Source organism: Acipenser ruthenus, chromosome 28, assembly GCF_902713425.1.
Source record: "Acipenser ruthenus chromosome 28, fAciRut3.2 maternal haplotype, whole genome shotgun sequence".
In the NCBI taxonomy this organism is placed as follows: Eukaryota; Metazoa; Chordata; class Actinopteri; order Acipenseriformes; family Acipenseridae; genus Acipenser; species Acipenser ruthenus.
In genome coordinates, this window is record NC_081216.1 from 4,015,609 (window position 1) to 4,031,212 (window position 15,604).

Genomic DNA, 15,604 nt, shown 5'->3' on the forward strand with positions numbered 1-15,604 from the left:
TTATGTCGCAATCCTAAAATTCTAGGTGATGCTAAACGTTTGGCCAGAGCTTTACTGTATGTAAGATTTAGCTTTGCACCATTTTTAAATGAAGAATATAGATAATACAGCAGAACGCTATAAAAAGAATTGTAAAACCTGAGACCCCAAGTATTTATTTTGCCAACATTTTTTAAGTGTTTTTATTTGTGTTCTTATGTTAAAGATACATAGATATTCTAAATGGCAAATGATAACTATGCTAAAGAATTAAGAACATATTTAGAAATCATTGTAGGTAGAACTTACTCATTGAAGTCCTTATATAAGTTTGCCACAGTTAATCTGCATGGAAATGGTGCAGTTTTCCCATGGCTATGTATTTACAATAGTTTACAGTGGTTTGCCATGTTGTTTAATCCTCTCTGGGATTTGTAATGCTTTCAGATGCTTTACAATCACCACCACGTCCTGTATATTATATCACGTCAATTTGGCTACTTCTTCATCAGCATTTTTTATTAAAAAAACATTGTTAGCCCTATTAAACTTTAGTACTGTAGTTTGTAATAGAGGTTCCTAATGTTCACTTCATTGCATCACAAGGACGACTGACTGAATCGTACAGTTGTGCAGGAATCAGGAGATGTGTGTGACGTGACTCTGCAAACATTTAAAATACGTGCCGGTTATCGGAGACAGAGACTCCGATTCGTGTACTATCAGTAGTGGCATGTAGGGAATCGGATTTCTAATGCCTATTCAGTGGCATGGTACAGAAAGACTATTATGATTTCCACAGAGAAAAGAGATCGCGTCATCGGTGTGCATGCATCGAAATTATTCTTAAGTCGATTCTTAAATTAAGTCAAGGTTCTGCCTATTGAAAAAAGTACCGGAAAGCTGTTCTGGCTCAACTACACCACGGGTTGGAACAACCCTATAATATAATGTGCCACTATATATATATATATATATATATATATATATATATATATATATATATATATATATATATATATACACTTGTAACAGTGTCAGAGATTAAAAGATTTGTAAATTATAAAACTATTCAGTTTCAATGTGACATTTAGCGCTACACTATTTAGTATACAGCTCGTACTTTTTCCCACTAGGTGGCTGGCTGGTGCATTTATTCTCACATCACCTGTCATTTTATGTATAATGCTACCATTTGGCATCATTAGTGGACAGTTGCCTTGATCTAAATTTAGCCTGTGTTAAACTATATCTGCAGTATTACATTTCCTTTTGTATAGTGTATTGAAAACATATGCAGAAGTAATGACTTAATATAGCAATATCACTTTGACGCTTTTTGACAACTTATATAAACCTTTGTTGTCTCTAAATCACTTTGCTTTTTTATTTCCAGGTATCTCACGGAGTTTGTTGATTTGGGCAATGTTTCCGCACTCAGGACTTTCCGTGTACTCCGAGCTCTTAAAACAATCACTGTTATTCCTGGTAGGTGACATTTAAATGAAAACATATCCCGGTATATTTCTATATAAAGTGATGGTTGGACTGTAGCCATTGAGTTGTAGAAATGCATTTTCCTGGCCTCGGTAATATTTTTACTGCTGTCAGCATCTTTCTTGCAAGTTCCCCATATTTATTTTCACTTCCTGTGCAACAGGTATTAAGACACACCCATCCTGTAAAGTGAGTGTGAAGTTCAGGTAGAGTCCTAATACCTGGGCTACATTTGATTATGCAAATGTATGAAAGTTTTGTAACATGATAATGTATGAGCGCAGCAAAGCAGCAACCAGGCACATGACAAGACTTGCTTTTGCATAGTGGTCTTAACCACTGCAGGCGTAGTTATAGAGTTAACTTCAGCGACTAGACAGGGGTTAGACTCCATTAGGCAGTTAATCATCCTTACAATCTTCCCTCTTAGTACGGTGATCGACTGCAGTCATGCCACCAATTTAACAGACTGTGTGCAAACTGCCGTCCGCCACATTGCAAGCAAGCGCCTTAAACACAGTGCAAAAGATCCAGGCTAATCTGCATTCATGGTTATAAAGCTTTTATTTTTTCACAGACAGAGGATAGAATCTGTAATGACAATACATCACACAGCACAGTTCTTTACACTAACTTACTGGAGAGGTAGTTTGGGGTGAAAAGGTTCAGCAAGCACCCAGATAATTCAGTGCAGGAAGTGAATCTATAGTCTGGTGGCAGTATATATATATATTTTTTTGAAAGGAAAGTCTGTTTGGCCTTACGTTCACTTATCAAATAGGTACACCGACCTTAGTTTGTAGATTGAAGTCCCAGAGACCAATTGGTTACCAGATTACCTTTAAAATAATGATTTAAAAGGGACTTTATTACATCTTTTATGCTAATATATGCAGAAACAAACCTCTGTTCCACCAAGCCATAAAGACCTGCTCAAAATAAAGACCCCTTTCTGTCAGTCCATTTCACTTTCCCAGTAATACTAATACCTTCCCCCTCTGTTGTGAACAATGCATCCAGTATTTTTAGGTCAAATCTCTGGATTTGATTAATTGAGTTTCCTCTCATTCCACAGGATTGAAAACCATCGTGGGCGCTCTGATTCAGTCAGTGAAGAAGCTTGCAGATGTGATGATTCTTACAGTGTTCTGTCTCAGTGTTTTTGCTCTCATTGGTCTTCAGTTGTTCATGGGTAACCTACGACAAAAGTGCGTCAAATGGCCCCCACCTATCAGCGATACTTGGGTTGACGACGGCTACATTGTAGGAAATGATTCCTTTGGAACTTCAACCATGGGTTACAATAACACAGATAATAGTACTGTTGGTGGCTTCGACTGGAATGAATACATCAACAATAATGGTAAATGATAGGACAGTATTTTGGCAGGGTGTATCAAAAAGTGAATTTCACCATGATGCCTGGAGAATAAATATGTCACAACTATAAAATGCAACAGTCTAAAACGGCTGTATCTATAAAGCACACTTGCAAATGCTTGGGGCCTTATCAGCATACTGTATTGATCCACTTACTACATACAATAACAAGACAGTGAAATGCGGTCCTCTGAAAATCAGGTTTATAAGTTAAAAATAACATTTCTGGAAAACTGGCCTTCATTGAAAATTATTATTGAATGTTTGTTGTGCAGATCATTTTCGTACTGTGGCTTTGTTCTTAAAGGTTGACCAGGCAACACTGATTCAATTCCTATTCCAGGATTCATACCACACTAGTATGTTATTCCAGGATTTGTTTGTGTTCTAACCTTTTTTGTTTGTTTGTTTTGATCTCTAAGATAACTACTATTTTCTTCCGGGATCTCTTGACGCACTTCTCTGTGGAAACAGCTCAGATGCTGGGTAGGTCGTTATAATACTGCTACATATACATATGAATAGAAAATTGAAACCAGTCTTCCATAAAATCAGCTGTAGAAAATAAGCATTGAGTGCATTGGGTGCACTGGCAGGATGTCTGCTGCCCACACCCTCTTCAATAAGTGCTCTTCCACTCTACTGGCTCTCATCCCCAAGCTCATCTCAATCTATACAAGTATGGTAAATTTCATGAAGATCCATCTGCATTTACTATGCATTCCTTTCATGAACCTCAGACAGACCTCTGCCAGAAGGTATCATCTGGCAGAGGTCATGGGATGCATGCGCAGACTCTTAGATGCAAACAAACAGATAGTTGTTTTGCTCGGGAGAGATGTTAGCTGTTTCACCACAGTTGAGAGAGACAGGTTTGTATATATAAATATGTATTTTTTTTATTGTGAATTCTTGGTGGGAAACACTCGCTACCGTCAGGCATGGTGCTGGCTACACCAGCTATGATGCCATAAGAGTTTCCCTCAGAGTTATGCAGCAAGCACATGGTGTACTGACCCTCACCACACCATGCTTGCCATTTAGCAAAACTTTTGGTCATAGCTGTAGATCTCAATGGGAAGCAGGATTTGGAAGGTAAACTAATCTGGTGTACTCTTTCAAAGCCAAGTGTTAACTGCCGTTCTCTATTGCTGCTGTTCAGACTGATTCTTTATCACTGTTGTTTGACAGAAAGTGCCCAGAAGGATTCATCTGCATGAAGGCTGGAAGGAATCCGAACTATGGCTATACCAGCTATGACACTTTCAGCTGGGCTTTCCTCTCCTTGTTCCGTCTCATGACTCAGGACTTTTGGGAGAACCTCTTTCAACTGGTATTGATTTTTAAATGAACCCCTTTTAACGTGTCAACAGCAAACAAATAATTTACATTGAATCATCTTTAATGTTAATGATAATGGTAATCTTGATTGCACTACAAAGGCAAGGTAAAGGTTTGGAGATAAGGGACAATTGCAGAACAGTACCACATTTTCATATTTTGACGTACCAATGTTATCGCACCGGTATAAACAACTGCAATCACTACCACTCATCTTAGTTTGAAATCTATTGTCCTTGCTGGTTATGCTGCCTCGCAGGTCGGGAGGGAGATCTAACACCAAGAATCATTCGATCTCTGTCACAGTGATACATTGCTACTAGTATGGATCTTTGCATTGCTTCTGTTTAGTTTTATTAGAGTTTTTCTGATGGCCATTATTAGCTGTTTAAAGGTAACATGAATTGTGTTTCATTGTCCAGACGCTACGTGCAGCTGGTAAAACCTACATGATATTCTTTGTGGTGATCATCTTCCTGGGTTCGTTCTACCTCATCAATCTGATCCTGGCTGTGGTTGCCATGGCCTACGCAGAGCAGAATGAAGCCACGCTAGCAGAGGCACAGGAGAAAGAAGAGGAGTTTCAGAGGATCTTAGAACAGCTGAAAAAGCAGGAGGCACAGGTTGGTTGGTTTTATTGTATATTCATAACTTTAAACCATCTGTCATAAGATCCTTATCAATACTAAAAGAAACTCAAGGAGGAACCATTCCAATGTCTTATCAATGTCTTTAATGATCTTGACTTCACTGAAATGTTGATCTACCGTCATACTGCACCTGCTGTTCTTTTCTGTTTACTTTACAACTGTTGCTGTCTGACAGAGATTAAAACCTCGCTAATCCTTTATTTCCTTGACATAAGAGACTAGTAAGAATAGAATCATATACTGTATCAAACAGGAACTGAACCCCCTGACAAATGATAAAGCACTGAATCAAAAAGGCAAATTTCTGTGCAACTGTGTTCTATTTTTTTCTGTATGCTTTTACTATACTTATATTTTGCATTTATTACACTTTGCCAAATGTGTCTGTGCTTTACCACATTCACACAGCCAAAATATCAGTATGTGTTAATAGGATAACTTGTGCCGATCACGTATCATTTAGGTACCCTGAATAGGATATATGATTTGTGACACTTTGCTCTGCTTTTACTGTTCATTTTCAATGTAAACTTGTATAAAGCTTCAGAGAGATTTGTTTTAATGTTGAACTCTTACATTATATACAACTATACAATTAGAGCAACTCTCAGATTGTCACTGTAGAAATTTATGTGGTTTGACATCTGCCTCGACTAGTATTTCTGGTAACAAGTTTAATCAATTCAACTTTTATTGTTTTTCAGATGCATAGTCGGGCAGGTACACATGACAGTCACGAATCACTTGCTAGTAATAAAGTTCGGAAAAAAGGTGGCGGTTCAGGGCATGAATTCACTGACGATGAACACAGCCTTGGAGACGATGGAGAGAAGATCAAAGACTGCAATGGAAGAGCTATGCCCAGAATCGTCATAGACAGGGTCTGTACAGATGAAGAAGTAAGATTCTTTGTGCCCTTTGTGCCATTGTGCCTTTGTGAAGTCTGTGTTTGCAAGTATTCTATTACTTTCTATTACTGTAACTCCTAATTCAGAGGTCTCCAATCTGCGTTCTGCTGAGCAAATCTCAGGAAATATACCCATAGAATTAATCTGTAACTCCACACAAAGCACAACATATCATCAATCAAAATCTGTGCCTCTTTACAACATCCTTGCTCTTATTTATCAACGCTAAATATTACTGTAATGTCCGGTATATAACATGCACTCTTATGCATATATCATACAAGAGATGCACATTATACAAGGATGTAACCAATGGCATCTGCATTATGCACAGGTTGCATATGCTAAAAATATGCCTTTCCTGTAATACATATTTGAATACTATATGTATTAATTTACAGTACAATGACATTTTGATGATGTACCAGATATTGGTATAGGGTGAGATGTTGTTGTAAGTGACTCTGCAGCTGATGCATAGTTACCACACCCTAGTCTCTGTAAGTCGCCTTGGATAAAGACATCTGCTAAATAAGCAAATAATAATAATATAGAGATACTGGTGCTGCCAAGCTGACAGTGGTCCGTGGAATGATCCTTAAACATCAGTGTTGCTCATGAGTGGAATAACTTGTCTTGCACTGTGCCTTTCGACACTGGAGTCATACAGTCTCACTCACAAGAACAACCATGCGCATTTGTTTAACCCCTTGGGGACCAAACAAAATCTTCCTTACTCTAAACTCTGAATGAACTAGATACTTGCCTCGGGGGAACACATGTGTTACTCCAATGCTTGTTATTATGGGGCTTCCCCTGTAGCGCATGGTAAGAGGCAGCTATTTGAAGTGCAGGGTGATCCACAGCACATCCCAGATAGAAGGCTTGACATGAATAGAAGAAAACAGATAAGCAATGTAGTATTCCCCTCACACTCAGTCTTCTTATAACCCAATAATAAAGCACTGGATGCTGTAAAAAGTAAATTGTTATTATACATTAGCAAAAACACAACAAATATCCATCATATCCCCTTGTATATCATTTTTTTTCTGTCTTGTTTTATGAAAGTCTTGCAGTGATCAAGGCGTTCTCACATGGTTGGGGAGGAAAGTCATGTGGGTCTAGTGTGCCTAATAGCGCTTTAGCGACAACCACTGGCCAGGTGCTGAATGAGTCCAGGTTGAAATTACATTCAGATTGGGCCTTCCCTCCAGACGCCTGTTACTATCCATTGCTTGGGTTCAAACAGGTGATATCAGTGATTTCAGGGACAGTCCGTTTACACAATCATGTTGATGACACAGAATAAAAGAGAACTGATAATTCAATACAATACGATATATATATTTATATTACACAGACTAAAAGGGAACCGTACTGGATAATACAATACAGTACATGTGTATTACACAGACAAAAAGAGAACCATACTGGATAATACAGTACATGTGTATTACACAGACTAAAAGGGAACCATACTGGATAATACAATACAATACATGTCTATTACACAGACTAAAAGGGAACCATACTAGATTCAATACAAGTTAATAATAAAATCCTTCTACTTCTCTCATTTTGCACTGTTTGTTTTCCTAGACTTTTGCTGAGGATGAAAGGAGTAAGAAGTCAGGATCCCAACAGAATATGACCCATTTAGATGAGCTGGGTCTTCAAAAAAGAACAGCCAGTGCTTTGAGTGTCCTCACCAGTGCTATGGAAGGTACTTCAGTATATACTCCTGGACATTTTAAAAAACGACATTCTGTACACTGCATGGGGAGGGTTGGCTGTAAACATGATATATCTTCTCCATTTTGCTCTTCATGTGTAGAAAACTTTGGATAACTTAGAAGTTATTTATTCATGACACAAGGCTGATTTAAGAACAGTTATGGCTATATTGTGTGGAAAATACTGTGACATAGATGACATTGTGTAGAATATTATCATGCATACTTACAATAGCATGCCTATAGGGTGCTAAGCCAGGGCATTACTGCTCTGCATCTAGCCTTCTTGATTGGGTCGAGGTGGAGGTTGTGCTACTGAAGTCCACAGTACTGCACTTCTCCTTAGTGCTTAATTGTGGTAATATGATATTTCCAGTATGTTATTTTGTGTCTAAATTGTGTATAGTGAAATACAGTATGCAAAAGTGTTTTACATTGCATCTGAACATAAGGAAAAACAAATTCATATATTGTAGTGAAACTGTACACCTTTTCTCCTATTACTGTGAGTGAATGTTTTTATTAGCAACATTGTCAATGCACCCCTTTACCTCTGATGAAGATCCATTGGTTCTTTTTGAGTAAACAGCAACTAAGTGATGAGACACCATAGGGTCTATTCATAAAATGATTTGATGACTGTCCTAGGTAATCGAATTTCGTTTAAAACTAATGGAAGTCGTCCATATTGATATTCATAAAATGATCTGTGCAGACCGGCGACTGTCGCTAAGCAGTTTATGAATAGGTATATATTCGTTCACGACTGAAATCCGTCTCCTTTTGATGACATCATCAGCTCTATAAACATTCGCTCAGTTCTGTCATTAGCTGTTTGGAACACAAATGGAATCTACTGACAACGGCAACAAAAGAACTCCAACCATGCTGAAGAAGCGTAGGAAAGGGCGTTTTCGGGCACATGAAAATTCCTTATTGATGGCATAACTTTTAAAAAATGATCATAAATGATATGGTCCAAAACCCGTGTCTGCAGCTGCCAGGCGAGCCATATGGCAAGAAATAAGTTAAAATGAATGCTTTAGGTGTTTGTCCACGGGATGTTAACGAGATCATGAAAAGATGGCATGACATATGGGGGTCAGTAAAGAAAAAAATTGCTGCTCTACATAAAGCATCCAGAGTCACTGGCTTAGGACTACCACCTCGTTCTCCACTCACCCCCACTGAGGAGAAGATAATACAAACTTTCGACCACCTGACCCTGGATGGCATGGGAGGCATGGACACCAGTGCATTGGACCTTGGCTTTGGTAAGTTTTGTTATCCCAAGGTCACAGACACAAGGTATATTCCACGGGCAGCAGTGTTGAGTAGTGGTTAGGGCTCTGGACTCTTGACCGGAGGGTCATGGGTTCAATTCCCGGTCGGGGACACTGCTGTTGTACCCTTGAGCAAGGTACTTTACCTAGATTGCTCCAGTAAAAAACCCAACTGTATAAATGGGTAATTGTATGTAAAAATAATGTGTTATCTTGTAACAATTGTAAGTCGCCCTGGATAAGGGCGTCTGCTAAGAAATAAATAATAATAATATTCCCCACTGAAGCGATGTTTAAACAGCCGCAAAGTATGTAGGTTACAAAATACGTAATATTTAGGGATGCAACAATATATAATTACAATTTCATAGAATGCTTCTTGTACTACAGTAACTTTTTGGTTTCATATGATGCTATGGCATGGCAGTATTTGCTGTTCTGACATAAGGATTAAAAATAACTGAGGTGTTTTGTTTTATTATAGATGGGTAGATATGGGTAAATATTTTATCTGCATTTTCCCCAGTGATATCAATTCCAAATAGATTTTAATTGCTGAAAAAGGGGAAACAACCGTTAAAAGAAACACGGCATGTGATTTAATTGTGTGATTATTTGTGATACGAGGGTACTTCCGAAAATAAAGGAAATATTTACATCAGTAGGTACGTCATGTAAAATATTGGCTTTAGTTTCTGAGCAACGTCGTATATTGTGAATTGAAATAAAAAGCTGTGTGTCCTTGCATTTCCAGAGCAATACACTGGTTTCCGAATGGAGCAAGAGAAGCAGGGAGGAGTCCAACCCACAAATGATGGCAGGGAATACTCTGAAGAAGACCAGGACAATGAGTCAGAGGCAAATATCCCCCAGACTCTGCAGTCGGCAGCAGGGTGCATCCCTGGACCTTCAGTGACCACAGTCATACCACCTAGGCCACCAGTGCAAGTGGCCTGCTGGCTGCACAACTACAGACGAACACCATCCTGAAGAGGATTTCAGAAACGTTTATCGAGTTTATATCACTGTTTCGGCAATACATGTCAGAGAGCCCACCACCTATAATGGATAATGCCACCGCGACAGAGAGCCCACCTATGATGAATAAAGCCACTATTGCATGTGAGCATGTCGGGCCAGGACCACCAGCCCTACGCTGCAGTTGGAGGTGTACAAGAGGATCTAGGTCTAGGAGATAGACCGTATATTATTATACAGTCCATATAGTGATTTTAAGGATTTCTTTTTTCTTCCCACAACTTTAAACTGCTCCTGATTGAAAACCGTTTAGCCAATTAACTCCAAACTTGGTAGGCATCATTCTGGGGACAATAGCACTGGCTTGGAAGCCTTTAAAACTGCGTTGCAGTTCTAGTTGTTATTATGATTATTATTATTTTTGTTATTTTAGGGGTGGACATGTGTACGAGTGTAAGGATGTTTATGATTACACATTCTATGAGTTTAATGAAGGATAAACAAAAAGTCTAGCCTAAATTATTAAGCCCCCCTCCACAAAAAATGAAAAGAAAACCAAAAAAGAAACGCTGTGACGTTCTCCACAATATTTCAATAAACGAACAGATACTTATTTACAAATATACTTTGGTTGTTTTTTTTAATTTCTTTAATTTTTCTTTTCACCGATGTACAGCATGTATGTATTATGCGATGTCTTTCTTCGCGACCTGGTCTTCTTGCATCTGCTGGAACAGGTGCTGCTGCTGGCACTGCTGGGTCGTCTACTGGGGGGTAAGCCACGTCTTGGTGCACATTGAACACCCTTCTTCTTACTGCAGTATTGTGCAAGATGCAGCATGCAGTCGTGATGCGGCACACCTTCTCGGAACTGGACTGAAATGCACCTCCCGACCTATCCAAGCACCTGAAACGCATCTTCAGTAAACCAAAGGTCCTCTTGATCACATTCCTTTTACCCCCATGTGCATCATTGTACCGCAGGAGTACAGAACTGGTGTGAGGAGCCATGGGAGCAGTGGGGAAGCAGAATCTCCTACAACGAAGGGCAGTTATTATGATAGTGAACGTTAAAAACAAAAAACGAGTTTCAGGATTTTCGAGTCTTTTTGTTCATTTTATATGATTTAAAACTTAGACAGTATTTGATTTGCATTAATGTTATCATTACTGAACAAACTTGTACAGTTCCATTAGTTCAATTAATTTGATTTTTTTTTTCTTACCGAGTAGTACACCGTTTGGTCTGTTGACACAATAAACCACATAGGCTTGACTGCTGCAGGATGCACGCACCATGGCAGGAACCAGGGTAGTTTGCACAAACGTGGGATATTATGATGGGAGAATCACAAACTACCCTGCACATTGAAGCTGTAATCGTTGTGTCCGTTAATAAAGGGAACACTGTTACCAGCAGGTGCTCTGAGTGGTGTATGTGTGCAATCTGGGGACGTTGTGCGGTTTAACGTTGATCTTCGGCCCAGGTAAAATGTGGTCTGACCTGGAAATCAATGCACGGGTAACCTGATCCAAGATCCTGGACATAGTGGGTTGGCTAAGTCCAAATATGTCACCAACAGGCCACTGGAATGTACCTGTTGCATAAAATGATAGCGCCCACATGACCTTCACTGCGGCAGGGATGGCTCTGTTGCGTGCAGTAGAAGCCTCCAGAAAGGGACAGAGCTTGTCATGTATAGCTGCCCCATCAAGCCAGAACCGTAGCTTCAGCGCTTCATCTGGGAAGAACAAACATGTTACCCAGGGCCTGAAGTGTCTTGGTCTACTCCATTGATGACCCTGTCTAACACCAGTGCCAACCTCTTCTTCCTCTTCATCTCTCTGCTCACATAATAACACGCTAAAGTTTCTCCAGCAGCACCCATCGTGTTATTAACAGCTTGCCTGTATGATGCGTGATTTATATACTGGAGGATGAGGATCGTGTTGAGGTTATTTAAATGACCTTAATAATTGTTAATGTTCCTTTGCTTTGCAGGGCATGTGCAATTAAATGGAGAAACACTTGTAGATCAATTATTTCAATATAACACAGATACAGCATTACTTAAAGCACAGGTGCATCAACTTTTACACGAACACAGTTAAATAAAAAGCTGTAATAATTTGTGTGTTTTTTTTATTGTTTTTTTAATTTTTTATTTATTTATTGGGGATTTGTTAAATAAGGTCAGATAACTTTTTTGACAATGTCATTTTGATGCTGTCGTTAGTTTAGACTCCACTAAGTTCTCAACAGCATTTTGCTGTCGTTCACTCTTACGAATAGCAGGTTGACGCTCAGGACCGATGAAAACGCTATGCTAATGAGGTCATCGTTTCGCTGTATCTCAATTGTTTCAAAACATGCCTTCATAGACGGAAATCGTTGGGGCTTAATGACGCATCTCAATTATCTCTTATGAATAGCAACCACTGTTTAATAGGCGGCTATGGACGAAATACGATTACGTACTCTTGTTTTCTCATTTCGACAGGCGTTAACTCTTTATGAATAGACCCCATGTGAAAATTAGTGCTAATACAAAGACATCTGATAACCTTGTTTTTTTTTTTTTAATAGGTCACATTTCTGCAAATGTATAAAATGAATCTAACATATTTCCTGTTTTGTAACTTTTATTTCTACACAATTAAAATAAATGTGTTATTTCAATGAATGAAGTGTTAACTAAATTTACACTAGCTATATATACATGTATTTACAGAGAGGGAAGAGGTTCAGCAGAAGTGCCCCCCCTGGTGGTACAAATTTGCCAATACGGTCCTGATTTGGGATTGCTGCCCTCTGTGGATCAAATTTAAGGAGTTTGTGAAGTTTGTGGTGATGGACCCCTTTGTGGATCTCGGAATCACAATCTGTATTGTGCTCAACACCCTTTTCATGGCTATGGAGCACTACCCCATGAGTACTGATTTTGATGAAATGCTTTCCGTGGGAAACCTGGTAAGAATAATAATAATAATAATAATAATAATAATAATAATAATAATAATAATAATAATAATAATAATAATAATAATAATAACATCTTTATTTGTATATAGTGCTTTTCATAGTGGACCACCATCACAAAGTGCATTACAGAGGTAGGCTGTGAACTGTGCATTACATGCAGAGTCACATACAATAGGACATTGATTTAACATCTCATCCGCAGGACGGAGCACAAGGAGGTTAAGTGACTTGCTCAGGGTCACACAGTGAGTCAGTCAGTGGCAGAGGTGGGATTTCAACCGATGACCTTCTGGTTACAAGCCCTGAACTTTAACCTCTGGACCACACTGCCTCCTTGAGAAAGTGTTCTATTAATGTTGCACTAGCTCTGGCTTCCGTTAAGACAGAGAGCAGTCTCCTGATATTCCACAATGTTGTTAGAATTAGGCTTGTTTAAAATTCAAAAGGTAAAGCACAACACAGAGCACACATTTAAGTTAACATTTATTAAATGGTGAAATACAAAGTAAAGGGTTTGCCTGAAAAAACGGTGCTGCGTAAGTCCACTGTAATGCCATTTTTTAAAATCTTAATAAAACACACATTAACCTTCAAAGCTGAAGTCTGTTTAAAAAAATTAATTAATATATATATATATACACACACAGTGTGTGAATAGGATGACATATGTGGTGACGTCAGATCAGGAAGTAATTGCAGCACAACACAGCAGACTGGGGTTTAAACTGAGCCACTACAGCGCTCAGCTTTTTATTAACAAAACAAATTAAAGATTTAAACAAAACACTTTGTAAAATAAAACAGCGCGGTGGCCAAAAAAGACAGACTAAACGCTAAAAACACTACAAGTATCGTGCTTGCCCTCCGGCACAGCAATTGTTATTTTACTTTTTAAACGTATCTTTTTTTTATTCTCCTCTCTCTCTTTCTCGTTCCTTCTCCCTGAACACCCAATCCCGAGTGAGTGCTTTGTGCCTCTCGATATACAGCTGTGCCGAGATTCAATTACTAAGTAATCATTCACTTGAATCTCAGCAAGAGCTAATTTGTGCAATCCCATGTTCACATACTATTACATACTTTATCTGCACGTGAAGTGATTGTGCAATCCCTGTGCCTAAATACAACTATATATTTTAAATCACTCGTGTTACACAGACCCATTTATATCCCTTGCACCAATACATATACAGACAGTCGAAGACAGTATGTGAGATGATGAACAACTGAAACTTATAAAGAGCCTTGCTTGAAGCCAACAATTAGGCATGGGGGAGGTTCAATTCAAATTTGGGAGTGCATATCCTCAAGTGGTGTTGGAAAATTGCTGAAAATTGCTGGTATATTGACTGCAGCAAGGTACAAACACATTTTAATCCACCATGCTGGAATAATTAAAATTTCTTTGCAAAAGAAAGAGGAAGCTGGAGTCCTTCAATGCATGGAATGGCCCCCTCAAAGCCCAGATCTCAATATCATTGAAGCTGTATGGGAATATTTGGTCAAAGAAAAAGTAAAACAGAATCCCAGGACTTAGATGATCTTTGGAAGATCTTGGAAGAAGCGTGGAGCACCATTCCACAAGAGTTTATAACAAAATGATTTGAAAGTGTCCCTAGAAGAATTTCAATGGTTTTGAAAGAAAAGGGTGGACATACTTGCTAATAGTTTATATCAAGGTATATTGTGTATAAATTTGGTTCTCTGAATAAGATTTTCTTTTTCATAAAGGTGATTTGCATTGAATACAAAGTTTTAGTTTCTTATGCATCAGAGTGCCCTATAATAATAAAAAGCTTATTATAATTCTGGAATACAATCTCACTCCCAAGCTAATGAATGGTTTTGACTTGCCCTGTCATATATACTATCCTTAACACTGCATTACTTGTTTTCTAGGTGTTTACTGGAATCTTCGCTGCTGAAATGGTGTTCAAACTCATTGCCCTGGATCCATACTATTACTTTCAGACTGGTTGGAACATCTTTGACAGTATCATTGTCACTCTGAGTTTGGTAGAGTTGGGGCTTGCAAATGTTGAGGGTCTCTCAGTGCTGCGGTCATTCCGTTTAGTAAGTTGAAAACCAACTCTAACAGCACAAGTGAGCTTATCTATTGTATTTTATTTAAACATATACGTTTTGAGTGTGTAAACCGCCTAGTCACGTATTTATCAAGATCTTTATGCTAGGGTTCAATCTGCAATATTTTTCTGAAAGTAAAATCAAGTTGAAAAGATCTGTTCCAGTTTTGATGAATTCAGTGAAGTTTTGGTATGTCATGAAACATGAAGATAACATTAACCTAATCGTTTTCTATTAATGGCACTAACTCTGCCCCCTTCTGTCCCTTTTTGTGCCACACAGCTTCGTGTTTTCAAGCTTGCAAAATCCTGGCCCACCCTGAACATGCTCATTAAGATCATTGGCAACTCCGTGGGAGCTCTGGGAAACCTCACTTTGGTTTTGGCCATTATCGTTTTCATCTTCGCTGTGGTAGGAATGCAGCTTTTTGGAAAATCCTACAAAGAATGCGTCTGCAAGATCAGCCTAGATTGTGAACTGCCTCGTTGGCACATGCATGATTTTTTTCATGCCTTCTTGATTATATTCCGAGTCCTGTGTGGGGAGTGGATTGAGACCATGTGGGACTGCATGGAGGTGGCAGGACAGGGAATCTGCCTGGTCCTCTTCATGATGGTCATGGTGATTGGGAACTTGGTGGTGAGTACCCTGTCTGATACCACATTTCCCATTTCCATACCTTGCCATTGTTCATTGCTTTGTTGCTTATTTATTATTTTAGTACATATAGTAACAGGGTTCTAAATTGGCATTAAAAAGGGCAAGGCCAAAATGGCCTTCAGTT

At 38.8% G+C, this 15,604-nt stretch overlaps 2 protein-coding genes across 4 annotated transcripts in view; both read left to right on the forward strand.

Moving 5' to 3' along the window:
- The window catches only part of LOC117434819 (sodium channel protein type 4 subunit alpha B), a 54,142-nt gene that overhangs the window by 17,193 nt on the left and 21,345 nt on the right, over positions 1–15,604 (forward strand). For 2 of the 3 annotated variants that reach the window (XM_059003091.1, XM_059003089.1), the window contains 10 exons: positions 1,376–1,467; positions 2,552–2,839; positions 3,279–3,342; positions 4,048–4,189; positions 4,620–4,820; positions 5,552–5,746; positions 7,358–7,481; positions 12,485–12,723; positions 14,635–14,808; positions 15,103–15,459. In XM_059003091.1, coding sequence (XP_058859074.1) covers positions 1,376–1,467; positions 2,552–2,839; positions 3,279–3,342; positions 4,048–4,189; positions 4,620–4,820; positions 5,552–5,746; positions 7,358–7,481; positions 12,485–12,723; positions 14,635–14,808; positions 15,103–15,459 — 1,876 coding nt within the window. The remainder of the gene's footprint in view (positions 1–1,375; positions 1,468–2,551; positions 2,840–3,278; positions 3,343–4,047; positions 4,190–4,619; positions 4,821–5,551; positions 5,747–7,357; positions 7,482–12,484; positions 12,724–14,634; positions 14,809–15,102; positions 15,460–15,604) is intronic. The other variant, XM_059003090.1, reaches the window with a different exon arrangement.
- On the forward strand, positions 7,604–10,365 carry LOC117434821 (t-SNARE domain-containing protein 1-like). The gene is made up of 2 exons (XM_034057485.3): positions 7,604–8,765; positions 9,529–10,365. Exons 1-2 carry the CDS (start codon positions 8,525–8,527, stop codon positions 9,762–9,764), a joined length of 477 nt encoding a protein of 158 aa, XP_033913376.2. The 5' UTR covers positions 7,604–8,524; the 3' UTR covers positions 9,765–10,365.